A 13,569-nucleotide genomic window follows, 5' to 3' on the forward strand; every position below is an offset into this window, starting at 1 on the left:
AACTTCTGAACTTTTCTGTTTAACTTGTTCCAATCTCCTTAATTGAAACCCAATTTCTCCCTTCACTCTCTATTTTTTTATTCATCCAATTCACTTTCCTTCAGAAATCGTACACTTTTGCATCCCCCCCCCCCCTCTTCATATATTATACAACATTCCTCAAATGATGCCCGCAAGAAGGGGAAAACCCAAGAAGTGTATTACAGTTGATTTCCCTCTCGTTTGCCAATTAGTAGTGATTTTCTGATTGAGGAGGGGTGAAAGTGACACTTCGAGTATATACATTCCACTTCACCTCTGGACATCCGGACTGAAATTGGAAATTGCTTACCTTCTATCTTTCTTGTTACGTGATGAAATATATCTTTTATTAATTATGCCGCCCATCGTTTTACATATCATTCTGGATCATCAATTACGTCTCCGATTCGATATCTACTCAGATCATCTTGACAACTTCTTGATCTCTCTGTACTCTTTTTGTACTTTCCCATCCTTAAGTATCTAGATGTAGTCTGTTTGTCCTTAGACACTACAAAACCTTCTGGGAAATCTAGATAAATATGACAAGAGCCCCCTTATTGTTTTTGGTCTCCTCCCAGTTGACCACCCTAGGCGGTCCATTTCCTCTTTTTTCTTGTTTCTTTGAAACAAAGAATCGAATCTCGAGTCTCAAGTGTTTTGGAAATAAAAATTTAGAACTGGTCCATGTCCTAAGTTTCACCTTCTTGACCATTTTAGTGTGGTTTCAAGTATTATTCAGTCATTTTTATGTTTCCCTCTTCGTCATAATTATCTAAACATTCTTATTAATTTTCAAACATTTACATCAAATTTACAGTCACATTGGCGCCTCCACCAGCCGCCGTCACCACAATGGACGGGAGCATTGCCCGTCCACGACGTCAATCGTTGCTCATCGGACAACGATCACTTGACGTCTACAATGAGGTTGATCAAGGTAAGCACTCTAACTAGGGAATGTCATGAAGCCAGTTTGGAGTTATGGGACGTGACCTATATTATTGGAAAGATGAGAAAACGCTGATTCCAAATATATATTCAGTTTTTGCCCTCTGAAGATTGCAATATTTTCGGGTAATGACTCGTTAGGGGTCAAAACTTTGACCCCCTTTTTCTCGAATACCACGCCTTGAGAGCGAACACTGGATATATATCGGAAATCAGCGTTTTCTCAGCTTTCCACTGATATTTATCATATCCGATATGTCCAAACTAACTCCTTGACCTTCCCTAGTAAATTTTGGCATTTTGCAAACAAACTTCTTCCAGGTCCCCGTTTCGTTCGCTGGATTATTGGAAAATTCAGAAACTGGGGTTTTCTGATTGCCAAACACGCGTGGCTCGCAATTATAATCTGTATTATTATCTCAACACTAGCCATGGTAAAAATTCTTCTAACAAAACAGGCCAACGATATCACCGGATATACACCATACGGGGCACGTGCAAAAGATGAGTATCTCGAGTACCAGCGGTTCTTCTCAAGTTCTGGACTACCTATAGCAGCTTACCTGTTCATTGTGGCTAAGGATGAGGGGAGTATGTCGAGGCCGGATTATTTGGATGAGACGATACAAGTGTTGAATTTCGCATTGAATAATATCACAATGTATGACTCAATTTCTGGAAAAAATGAGACTTTCAACCAGTTTTGTCAAAGCTTCTGTCAGATCAATGAGCCTGTCAGACAGTTTTATGTAAGTTTGTTATCTGGTGGCATACAACCCAATTATTTTTTTAGAACGGCTACCAAATCCTGAGCGATGGAGACCAAAACTCTCGGATCAAAATTCAATATCCTGTATCTGACATGTTTGGAAGACAATTTTCACTCCAACCAAATTTTTTTGGTGTCGAACTCTTTGACCAACCAGACGATGCAGCAAAGCTTCTCGACTCAGCAGATGGTGATCCGGTTTTGGGTATGTTTAAAAAAATGTTATTTTGCTTATGGATCGAAAATTCCAGAATTAAACGCCACTCGACTCGTTGACCCTGTCTCCCGAATCACCAACGTTAAATCGGTTAAAATGATCACCTTGCAATTCCGTGCCGAGCACAAACCAGGATGGACAGAGGGTCAAGTCAAAAAATGGGAGATGGACATGGTGGATATATTCGAGAAACGCTACAACTCAAAACGTCTGAAAATCTATGCGTACTCTCAATCGTATGTCGAAGAGGAGATGGTTCGAGGTGGTATTATTATGATACCGTATCTCGTTGTCGGATTCGCAATCATGTGTTTGTGCAGTTGTGTTCTTGTGATGATTCGAGCACTTTATATGCATCAAGAAAACGTTTATAAAGTCATATTGGCTATTATGGCATGTCTGACACCCCTGCTCGCTTGTGCAACAGCATTGGCGTTAATGTTCACATGCGGTGTTCGATTTGCATCAATTCTTTGTGTCATTCCCTTCTTGGTGCTTTCTATCGGTAAGATTTTATTATTTCGGGAATTTTTTGAATAGTTGTTTTCTAGGTGTCGACTCCTCCTACTTAATGATTCACGAATGGCAACGTGTCACGAAGCACATGAGAGAGACTCCCAGGAAGAAAGACAGTGTGGGCCATCGAATGAGTGAAGTGATGGCTGAAGTTGGTCCGGCTATTCTGATCTCTTGTCTCACTAATATGTTTGCTGACTTTGTCGGATCGTTCACGTCATCTCCTGAAATCACACTTTTGTGTACTGGAAATATGTTATCCATGTGGTTTGCGTTCATCTATCAAATGACTTTCTACGCTGGATTGATGTCAATTGTTGGTGGTTATGAATTTGGTTCTGACGAGGTGAGGTTTTGGAAAAATATTTATCATAGATTCAGAGTTGAGTGGGATGCGGTTTTTGAAATGGCGAAAGGCGATTTTGACCTTATTTTGATGTAAAAGCCCCTAAAAATGATTGAATTCGTATTAAATTGCGTTTTTTGTTGGTAAAAAATAAAAGCTTTGTTGCAAAAAACATCTAAAAAAAATATCAGTAAATTCGAAAAACTCGTACTTGTCAAGGCGTGCAAAATTTATGAAATTCTGGAAAAAGTGCAAACTATTATAATCAAATTTTTTAGATTGACAAAAATCGAATGGAAATCAACATTGCCGAAAACCGTGTGAACATTGCCCGACACCACCGTCCTCTTACTAGACAACCGTCAAAATTCCACGAAGCAACTCAACCAATCATCAGTGACTCCCTCCAAAAATACACTCATCTCATGACAACACCATTGGTCTTCGTATCCATTTGTCTGGCCTATTTGGCATATCTGGCATTCAGTATTTATGGAATCACTCAATTGAATATCAATTTGACAGCACAGAAGCTTTTTGCTCTCGACTCGCCGTTACTGGAGTTGGATGATTTGAGAATTAAGTATCAGGTATGAAAGAGAAACTATTCTGACAGCTATTTTAAATTTATTGTAGGTACCAGTGTATTCGATGGCTACAGTTTTCGTGAATACCCCTGGTAAATTGGAGAATCCTGAGAGACTGAAACGACTGAACGAGTTCGTCAGAGAAATGGAATCGATAAACGGGACATGGGGAGAAGGATGGGGTGAACTTGGAACAAAGTACTTTATCAGGGATTATGATGTCTTCCAGCAATGTGAGTCGTTATTTCATACTTGCAAACCGGGCCAGAGCGTAGCTGGCTTAAAACGAAATTTTATGAGCTAAAAGATATACCAACATGTAGATCTCGCCGAGTTCTATGTCGTGACCCACGAGCCCGACTAGAAAGGTTTTTGACTATTTTCGCGTTTTTGGCCCCGCGGCACATTAACAAATAGCCATCCGGCGGCCCGGTTCTTAAAAGTGTCATAATACACGTTCAGAATTCAAAACTTTCAAAAATGTTCACTTTTTAGCATTCGGAAGCGAAGACGAGGATGAAGATTTTATGGATGAAGACAAGCCAGTAACAGTCCACTCAGATGATAAGATGACGTATCGAGAGGATGAACTGAAATACTTTTTGAAATGGCCAGAGTATGATTTCTGGCAAGGATTTGTGAAATTGAGAAATGCTACTAATTCGACAGATCCAGAGTGAGTCAGTCATTTATGACATGTTATCAGGAAAGTATTGCAGAGCCGAGGAGCTTGACCGATTCTTCTTCACTACCGGATATCACGGGGAAAAACTAACAATTTGGACACAACGCGGAGAAATGTTGAGGGCTTGGAGAAAAGTTGTCGACAAATATCCGTAAGCAACTCTTCTACAGTGCCGAAATTTTGTCATTTTCAGTTTAAATTGTTCAAGTTTGAGATGGTATTACGGTATCAGTAATTGTTCCACAAAGTAAATTATTTATAAACCGTACAGAACAAAGGTAGAGCCTCATTTTTGTAGTTGACAACGTTTTTGTACGAACACTCCATAGAGAGTTATGGTCATTTTAAGACGACAGCTCAAAAATCGCACTATTTTGAACTGAAATTGGTCGATTTGAGGGAGAAATTACTTTGTCGATATGTAACTTGTTAGGGAGTGTCCGTACAAAAAATAATCAACTACAAAAATGAAGCTCTACTCTTGATCTGTATAATTCATTAAAAATTTATTTTGTAAGATAATCCGTGATAACGTAACACCGTCTCAAAATTGGATAATTTCAACTGAAAACGACCAAAGTTCGTATATTTTTGCACGATGCTGTATCTTCTCCCAATGAAGCAAGTTCCCAACCACTAAATTTTATTTTAGCGACTTTGGCGCCTCTGTCTACCACGAAGACGGTGTCTATCTTGATCTCATCGACAACATGCCAACCGACACGTGGCAATCTGTACTCGGAACATTAGTCTGTATGGCACTTGTCTGTTTCGTTTTCCTCAATAACCTGTTCACTGTGGCCATTGCTTCCCTTTCGGTTCTCTCGATTTGCGCTGGTATTCTGGGAATTTTGTCGTGGTGGCACGTGGATCTCGACCCGATTACAATGGCAGCCATGATTATTTCTATTGGTTTCTCGGTGGATATTCCAGCTCACGTTTCCTATCATTACTATCAAGCTTGTAAGTTGATATTGTACGGGTCTTCTTAAATTCCAAACATTTCTAGCAATCCAAGAAGGGCCAATGTCTCCACCCTCTTCTCGTCTCGCCAACTGTCTTTCCTCCGTCGCCTTCCCAGCTCTTCAAGCAGCGTTGTCCACAATTCTTTGTGTTTGCAGTTTGCTCTTCGTCAATTTATACATGGCTGAGGTAAGTAACTCCGCTCTACTGATGCTCTAGTTAATTTTAATTTTAATTCCAGGTATTCGTAAAAACTATGGTGTTGTGCGTTGTTCTGTGTAACCTTCACGGTTTAGTCTTCCTTCCAGCTATTCTCATTCTTTTGGACTCGATTCGATGGGCGTGTCGACCAAAGGGTATGCACTGATAAACTAAATTATTTTTTTTAATTTAAAAATTTCAGGAGCCGCAGCTCAGCGTCCAAAACAACCAAAGGCCAACTCCAGGCAAAAACAGAAAAATGCAAAGGTTCAACCGGAGAAGAGTGTGGTCACTGATCGGCCGGAAATCTAATTTGTTTTTTTTCTATTACCTTATTTCATGACCATGTAAGGCGCGCTCTATCGAAATTCCAATAGAGCGCACTTGCAACCCTCTCGCCCATTTTCTGAATATTCGTCTTCAAAATTCGGGTTTTTTCTTCTATTTTGTTAGTTTTCCGCCCCTTTATTTGCTCTGTACATTTTCTGCGTGACCATATCTATACATAGTAGATTCATTTGATATCAATCTATGTCCGGTGAATTCCTGTTTGTTTGTATTTGTATAATTAGATTTTTTGAAACAGAGAAAACTATTTTTATTGGAGACATTTGGACAAACAGAATCATCTCGAACTTTTCGTAATTGTCAACTGACGCAGTATTGTGTTCACTGTCGGCTCAACATCCTCCTTCTCATCACCTGTCTTTTTTGGAACAGCCAGTTTACAGAACCCCTGAAATTTTGTCAATGGCAACAGCGCTCCTATGAGAAACCTACATTATTCAAAATATGCTCCGCTAGTAGAGAATAAACAAATGAGAATTGAGTCAGATTCTGGCATGAATGAAGCCGTCCACCACGGACAATTTCCAAACATTTGACCAAGTCTAACTTGGGATTATCACTATGCAGAGAGGCATGGGCGGTTTCGAATAGTGCATACGTTCCTGCTCTTCCACACCCAGAGAGACTCATGTAGACGGGCGGACTACTCGAGTATTTACGGAAACACGATTGAATTTGCCACAGTTGCTTCACGCCTTGTGGAGAACCTGAGAACGGAACCGAGTTGTGCGGCCAGCCGGTGTAGTGATGGACGTGGAGGAATCTATGGTTTCGGAAGTTCAATTTCTATAAAATGGTATTCCAAAACTTACGACTTGTAATCGCCATTGCAAACACTCAACACTCTCAACGACCATCCACTCATAATCTCCACTCGCTTGAACTCTCCCACACGAATCGAACGTTCCTCGAAATGCAAGAAGTCTCTGGAACACTTATGTACATTGATCAGTAGAGGAATAGAGGTCACTTACTGATTCATCGGAAACACAAAATCCCCGCCCAAACTCTCATACTCCGCTTCCGTTAGCAACAAGAGCACACTTTTGACGCGATGCTCGATTATCATCTGCCAAAAGTCGGCGGCGGTCTCAGTGAGCGGCATTTGTGTGAGAATAGCTCGTTTATGTCCGGGCACAATATCCACCCAATTCGCATGAATATAGCTGGAATCTGATAGAGTGACACGTGAATGGTCGAGACATATGACGTCGGAGAATCGGTTCTTCTCCATGTTGTCGACAAAGTTATGTTTTGTGACATGGGGTGGGATGTAGCTGGCCACTTGCTGGAAGTCTTTCTGAAAAGGTGCTAGATTTCGATAAGATTTTCCCTTTTAGTGGAATACTACTGTAGCATATCATCTCTGAGAGTTAGTTACGGTGCTCCACGGTTTCAATTTTAGAGGAATATTCAGAACAAACATATGTAGAGCTACAGTTTTGTAGTTGACAACTTTTTTGTACGGACACTCCCTGTAAATTTACAAGTCCGCATGGGTACAAAACAGCAACGGCCAGAGAAGTCCACTCGGGGCTGTTATAAATTTGGCTTTGATGTACTGTAACCCTCTGGGAAGTGCCCACCCAAAAAAGTTGTCAACTACAAAAGTGAAGCTCTACACTTGATCTACATACAGTTCAAAATGACTTTCTTACCAATGCAATCTTAGCGTCTTCCACCACAAATCGTTTCGCCAACCCCAACCATTTTTGCTTCTTCTCTTCGGTATTCCCATCATCTTCCTTCTTTTCCTCCTTCTTCTCCTCCTTACTCTTCTCCACCTTCTTCTCCGATTTCTCATCTTTTTTCGATTTACTCTTCAACTTATCCTCACTATCTGGCTCTTTTGACTTTGCTACCGGAGCAGTTTTATCTGGTGACTGGGCTTGTTCCTTGCTCAACGGCTTGATCTTATCAATATTCTTCACCAGAACAATCTCTCCCAACTGCTCATTTGGCACCGGAGCCAACGGTTTCACCACTTTGCTTCGTGGCTGCTTTTTCGTATGACTCTTTGATTTCTTGTGATGTTTCTTCTTCTCGGATCTCTTTCGCTTCTTGCCACGACAACACAAGAATCCAGACTTCTTACTTTTCTTTTTCGTATGACTCTTTGACTTTTTGTGATGTTTTCCATGCTTTCCGATCTTTTTATGCGGAACTTAAATTTGGCAGTTTTTAAAGTTTTATAAATAAATAAACCAACTTTTCGCACCATCATTTTGTGCAATTTGTGCTCCTTGCATTTTCTTGTTTTTACTTTGCAGAAATAAATTTTCTGCATTTTTATTTTGTCCTTTTCATTTAAACCGTTTAAATTCTATTAAAGTTCGAGTTCACAAAAATTGAATTTTCGCGTCAGATGTTTTCTGTGCATTTTTGCGTCAGCGTGTTCACGATTTAATTTTTCAATTTTAAATTCATTTTTCTTCAATATTTTGTGAGTTTTTCAGTGAAAAATAGCAAAAATGGCTCCACCGGCAAAGCGAAAACTCAATTTCGACACCCCGCCTGGTGATGTAACCCTAAATTTCGAGACGGACGTTAATTTTCCGAAAGAAGTCAGTTTTTTGTTTTTTTCTCTAATTTTTCCCTTTTAAACCCAATTTTTCAGTGGAAAATCGACGGTGTCAACATTGAGGAGCGAATTCAAAAGTTGCGTGAGGAGCTCCGCGAGCAGGGTGTGAATCCCGTTCAGAATGCGATCGTCGATCCGAGATCCAAGTTTCGAACAGAGTATCGACGGATTCTGACCGCCCATGCGATTATCACTGATGCGATTCGACTAAATGATAAGAAGATTAGTTGGTGTAAGTGGAATTGCTTCTTAATTCTCGAAAAAATTGAATTTTCAGTCAAAAACGCGACGGAAATGATGGCAAACGACATCGATGCACTTCACAACCGGCGTGAGCACGTGGATAAAAGTGTCGAAGATTTCAAGAAAGAACTATCTCGACTAGAGTAAGCAATTAATTAATTAATTAATTAATTAGCCTAAATTTTCAGCGCCAGCGTTGGAGTGCTCAAATCTCAGCAAATAGCAGTGAAAAGTGTGCTGGAATTGAGAGAAGATGAGTATATGGGCGGTGCCGATGACTTCGACTCGAATTTACCGGATGAATATCAGAAGTTTGGGAAGATAAGCAAACTTTGTGTATGCAGTTTGAAAAAAACGTTTTAAAAACACATTTTTTGCAGGAAGTGGCGTTAAAATCCTACGACGACATCAAAAAACGAAACGAAGAAATGCAGAAATACCTGATGACTGAAAAGAATCGACAACGAAAGCAACGAGAGGCGATGATGAATTTAATGGAGGAGAAAGAGCGTCAACGTGTGGAGGAGCTGGATGAGGTGTTCAAAGATTTCACATTGGAACAGCTCAAAGAGCTCAGGGATAATATGCGAATTGCTAGAAGCAAAAATTGAATTTTTGTATTTCTCTCATGTATCATTAACTAAAGACACACAGTACCCTGCACGAGGAATGCGCAACACTAAAACCTGTTCCTGTGGAAATGAAGGCGCATTTGGCGTGCGTGTCTGCGTCTCTCACTTTCGCGTTATCTCTCGCCTAGTTTTCAAGAACGCCCACTTATTTTAAGAATTTGAAAAGTTTGTGACTTTTTTCGACTCAAGGACATATCAGAAACTTAGAATACATCAATATGAACAAAAAAACTCATTTGTGCCAAAAATTTTTTTTCACCTTTTTTGACCGATTTCTCGAGTTTTTAACAAAATATCTCATTTTTTTCCATTATATATCTTGATAATCATGCTTGAAAAATAGTTTTTCAACGGAAAATCTGAAATTTCACTTCAAAAAACTAGTTTTTGTCGGTTCGAAAAAGGTACCTTCAGGAAAACGAGCTGATCTCACTGAATACACAATGGTCGGCGATAAATTTTATATATTTTCGTAGAGAAAGACTTTCTCTACAATCTGATGGTGTGCAAATCTTGCAAAAATCGCCTAATTTTGAGTAAAACGCTGCGAACGGCGACGTTTTTAGTCTCTCAGTTGTAAAATTTCCGTATGATGCAAACGCGCACCACGGCTAACTTCACTGAAAATGGTTTACGCATTCCTCGTGCAGGGTACTGTGAAGACAGAAAATAAATATTATTCTTATTTTTTAATGTTTTTTTGACCGAATTTTCGCTTTTCAAAGCTTGATCAAAGTGATGTTTCAACAAAAATATTGAATTCAAACCTCGCGCCAAAAATTTCTTACGCAATTGTGCGCCGCCGTGTTTGCGGAGTGTCTGTGTCTCTCGAATTCATGCACTGTTTCGGTTGTTTACTTCTCGCTTTGGCGCCAATTGCTCATTCCACAAATCCCAAAATTTGATTTTGGATTTTTCAGCTTTTCCTCAATTTTTTTCGATTTTCTTCAAATTTTCCATAGTTTTTTGACAGAAATAATTAAAATTTAGTTGTTAAAGCTGAAAACAGATGTTTTTCTTTCAAAATCACTGATTTTTCGATTGTTCTTCTTCTAATTTCAAATTTTCAGCAATGCGTAAGTTCTGGAACTCTTCCGGCTATACGCCGAGTCATTCCAATGAGGATGCGGTAAGCTTTCGATCAGATTTTTGCTGAAACTTTAAAAAATTGTGTTTTCAGGCTGTTCAAACGAGCACCGCCACTAAGAGAATGGAAACACTTCTTGTCGAGGAGAATGGGCTTTTGAGAAAGGTTGAGGACAAGGGAAACCACGTCTATCTGATGTTCTTGATGTTCGGAATCGGAGCTCTGTTGCCATGGAACATGTTCCTCAACATCTCGCACGATGTAAGTCCACTCCTATGCAATCTTTCACACAAATAATAATTTTTCAGTACTACACAACTTTCAAACTGATGGACAACGGAACCGGAACCCCTTACTCGTCGAACTTCCAATACTCCATGACTGTCGCCGCACAGGTCCCGAATCTTGTGTTCAGCTTCGCCAACATCTTCTTGGCTGCCAAGTACGTTCAAATCTTGTGTTTTTTTTTTCAAAGTAATGTTTCCAGAGGTGATTTGACTGCTCGCATGCGCATTTGCCTTGCCATCGTTCAAGCAATGGTTGCAATCACCATGGTGTTCATCTACATCGATACCAGCGATTTCATTGCAACCTTCTACTACGTCACCCTTCTGAGCATCGTCTTCCTCAATGCAGCCAATGGACTTTTCCAAAACTCGCTGTTCGGTCTCGCCTCTTCATTCCCATTCAAATACACAAACGCTATTCTCATTGGCCAGAATTTCTGTGGAACCGTTGTCTCTCTTTTGGCTTTGCTCACTAAAGTGGTTGCTAACAATATTGAGAGTAGAGCGGTTCTCTATTTCGGATTGGCGTCTATTGCCATCATCACATGCTTCATTCTTCTTAATGTCATCAAGAAGTCGGCTTATTTCAAGAGATTCGATGTGGTTGAGGCTAATGCTTACTCGGACTTCGAAGGAGAGATCACTACTTGGGAGGATATCAGAATTGTCTTCTCTAGAGTGAGTGTTTTTTTAAATAAAGCTTCATAATTCACTGAATGTATTTTCAGAGCAAAATGCAATTCGCCAACATTTTCTTCCTCTTCTTCGTCACTCTTTCGTTGTTCCCAAGCATCTGCATGTATGTTCTTGCTGTTAATACTGGAGAAACCTACGATTTCATTATCTCGGAGATGTATTTCATGGACGTGGGCACATTCCTCAACTTCAACTTGTTCGCGTTCCTCGGAAGTTTGTCTGCAAACTACGTCAGATTGGTGAGTAAATTACCCGTTGAATATATTCAAAAAATCGTTAATTTTTCAGTTCGGCCCAAAAACCATCTGGATCGCTGTCGCTGTTCGTGTCTGGTTCTTGTTCTACTTCCCATCAGCCAACTACTTCCCACCACAATCTGAACGTATTTACGGTCCAGTCTTCGAATCCACCTGGTTCTTCATTCTCAATGTCACCCTGATGGCATTCTCCAGTGGATATCTCAGCTCCCTCATCATGATGTATGCTCCAAGAGCTCACGATGAGCCGAGAATTCAAAGAATGGCTGGAATGATCGCTGCTTTCTTCTTGATCGCTGGTGTCGTCTCTGGATTGGTCTTCGCTTGGGGCATCAGTCTCATCGTCACTGATCCTCTTGCCATCGTTCCAGTCATCGAAACCATCATGGCGAATGGAACTGCTGCAACCACCGTTGTTCCAGTGATTGTTTCTACAATCGCTCCAACTACTGCCATTGTTCCATAATTTTTACTTGTTACCCTTCTCTAATCATTTTTTATCACCTTGTTAACTTTGTTGTTATATCTTTCAAATCCTTGTTGTTACCATGCGGTCATTTTTGTTTAAAAAAAGGAGGCAGAGCCTCAATATCAATTTTTCCCGAAAAACCTCACAATACCGCCCCCTGTTACATTGTTGAACTGTTATTGGTTAGAAATAAACCACATAAACCAAGCCGTTATTAGATATTGACAGTTGTCTGTTCCTTTCAATTTCTCTTATCACTTCCCCCTTACGTTTTGTTATCAAACAATTATTTGGAGGCCATCTCAAACAATACTCCCAACCAAAAAGAAGTGTTGCGTTTTTTTTCTGTTTCTTCTAATTGTTTTTTCCGCAACAAAAAGTAGGTGTTGCCTGGTGAGAGCAACCTACTCATCGCTTTCTTCCGAATTTGTAATGATTTTCTTGCCTTCTTCTCTTTTCCCTCTTTTCGCCCATTACTTTTTCTTCCCGGACTCCCCCATTTCTCTCCATGAGCACATTTTGAAAATAGTAGAAAGAAAGTGAAGAGACGCAGGCAATTAGAGAGAGGGGAGCCCTCCTTCCCTGCTCGGAGCCCATCGGACACTACTACTTTCTCTTGTGATGACGAGTGCTCACAAGCTGTTCTCTCTCTCTCCCAGATGTGTACACATGTTTACATGAATCGGTGGAGAGAGACCAGTTCGGATTGCACTATATATTTTTTGTTTTCAGTTTGGAGGTATTTAAGTGTAGTGTCATGCAAAAAAGCGAAAATTCACTGATTTTATATCGTTTTTTGCCGGTTTTTCGCTATAAAAACCCGCAAAAACTAAGATTTCTGCTGGGGTGTATGTCAAAAGTCAGTTTTCCGAAAAATTACTGAAAGCTCAACTTTTTTTAAATCAAAATATGATTTCTAAATCGGTTATTTATGTTTTTTGCTCAAATTTCTGCATTTTCAGTATATCAAATTGAAGATGCCCGGAACACCTATTTAGAATATTGAAAAAATCCCAAAAAAAGTCTTTGAAAACCTATATTTTTATCGAAAAACTGCATTTTTGAATCAATTTCTGCTCGAAAACCGGATTTTTGACTCTGAAAATGCCATTTTCACTTGAAAATTATGTCATTTTCATTAGTCTGGTGCACCTGGGGTGCGTTTTTTGTACCGAGTACTCGGTTTTTCGGGTTGAACTTTCAAGAATTTCGTACTTTTTTTTCGGATTTTATCATTTTTAGGCCCCCCAATTTTAAGAATCTACGCTTTTTATTTGAAAAAATCCGCTGTTCTTCGATTTTCCGAATTTTTTCCGATTTTTTGCCGTTCTATTAGAGATTATCATCCAATCTTTCTGACTTTCCATAACGATTTCCATCCAATATTTTCCTTTTTTTCAATTCTCTAATTCAGTTATGTTCTCCACTTGTGTTATTTTCAACACATTACGAGTCGACGCCGACTATAAAATTCTCCAATTGAACACTCAAAAACAAGGAATTGTTTTTCTTTCTGTTCCTTTCCAAACCATCTCATTCCCCTTCCTTCCAATCTTTTTTGTGTCAACTTTCTCCCCTTTCTCAACAGAAAAAAAATTGAAAATGACAGAGAAAAAGTAAAAAAAAGAAGGGTTAGTTCCCCTTCTTTCTCTGATCTCTCCTCTAATCGTGTACTCTCTCATTCTCCATTTTCGCGCCGTCCTCCCCCTCCCG

The 13,569-nt window shown here is 39.7% G+C and overlaps 4 protein-coding genes across 4 annotated transcripts; 3 read left to right on the plus strand and 1 right to left on the minus strand.

The window, feature by feature from the left end:
* Positions 1 to 876: 876 nt before the first annotated feature.
* GCK72_003570 (uncharacterized protein) lies at positions 877 to 5,568 on the plus strand (the record flags this gene model as incomplete). Its single annotated transcript, XM_053724128.1, has 13 exons — positions 877 to 961; positions 1,294 to 1,721; positions 1,766 to 1,946; positions 1,993 to 2,463; positions 2,510 to 2,820; positions 3,099 to 3,410; positions 3,457 to 3,640; positions 3,903 to 4,083; positions 4,127 to 4,243; positions 4,745 to 5,055; positions 5,102 to 5,244; positions 5,297 to 5,411; positions 5,459 to 5,568. The coding sequence occupies 13 exons, from the start codon at positions 877 to 879 to the stop codon at positions 5,566 to 5,568; spliced, it is 2,949 nt and encodes a 982-aa protein (XP_053592773.1).
* A 313-nt stretch (positions 5,569 to 5,881) lies between these two features.
* On the minus strand, positions 5,882 to 7,853 carry GCK72_003571 (uncharacterized protein; the record flags this gene model as incomplete). Its single annotated transcript, XM_003107315.2, has 6 exons — positions 5,882 to 5,992; positions 6,037 to 6,367; positions 6,417 to 6,530; positions 6,579 to 6,904; positions 7,263 to 7,768; positions 7,814 to 7,853. The coding sequence occupies 6 exons, from the start codon at positions 7,851 to 7,853 to the stop codon at positions 5,882 to 5,884; spliced, it is 1,428 nt and encodes a 475-aa protein (XP_003107363.2).
* A 222-nt stretch (positions 7,854 to 8,075) lies between these two features.
* On the plus strand, positions 8,076 to 9,039 carry GCK72_003572 (uncharacterized protein; the record flags this gene model as incomplete). Its single annotated transcript, XM_053724129.1, has 5 exons — positions 8,076 to 8,168; positions 8,222 to 8,417; positions 8,463 to 8,571; positions 8,617 to 8,764; positions 8,809 to 9,039. 5 exons carry the CDS (start codon positions 8,076 to 8,078, stop codon positions 9,037 to 9,039), a joined length of 777 nt encoding a protein of 258 aa, XP_053592774.1.
* A 1,093-nt stretch (positions 9,040 to 10,132) lies between these two features.
* Positions 10,133 to 11,853, plus strand: GCK72_003573 (uncharacterized protein; the record flags this gene model as incomplete). Its single annotated transcript, XM_053724130.1, has 6 exons — positions 10,133 to 10,189; positions 10,241 to 10,408; positions 10,456 to 10,589; positions 10,635 to 11,112; positions 11,163 to 11,369; positions 11,419 to 11,853. 6 exons carry the CDS (start codon positions 10,133 to 10,135, stop codon positions 11,851 to 11,853), a joined length of 1,479 nt encoding a protein of 492 aa, XP_053592775.1.
* Between the last annotated feature and the right edge of the window lie 1,716 nt (positions 11,854 to 13,569).

Source organism: Caenorhabditis remanei, chromosome I, assembly GCF_010183535.1.
Source record: "Caenorhabditis remanei strain PX506 chromosome I, whole genome shotgun sequence".
In the NCBI taxonomy this organism is placed as follows: Eukaryota; Metazoa; Nematoda; class Chromadorea; order Rhabditida; family Rhabditidae; genus Caenorhabditis; species Caenorhabditis remanei.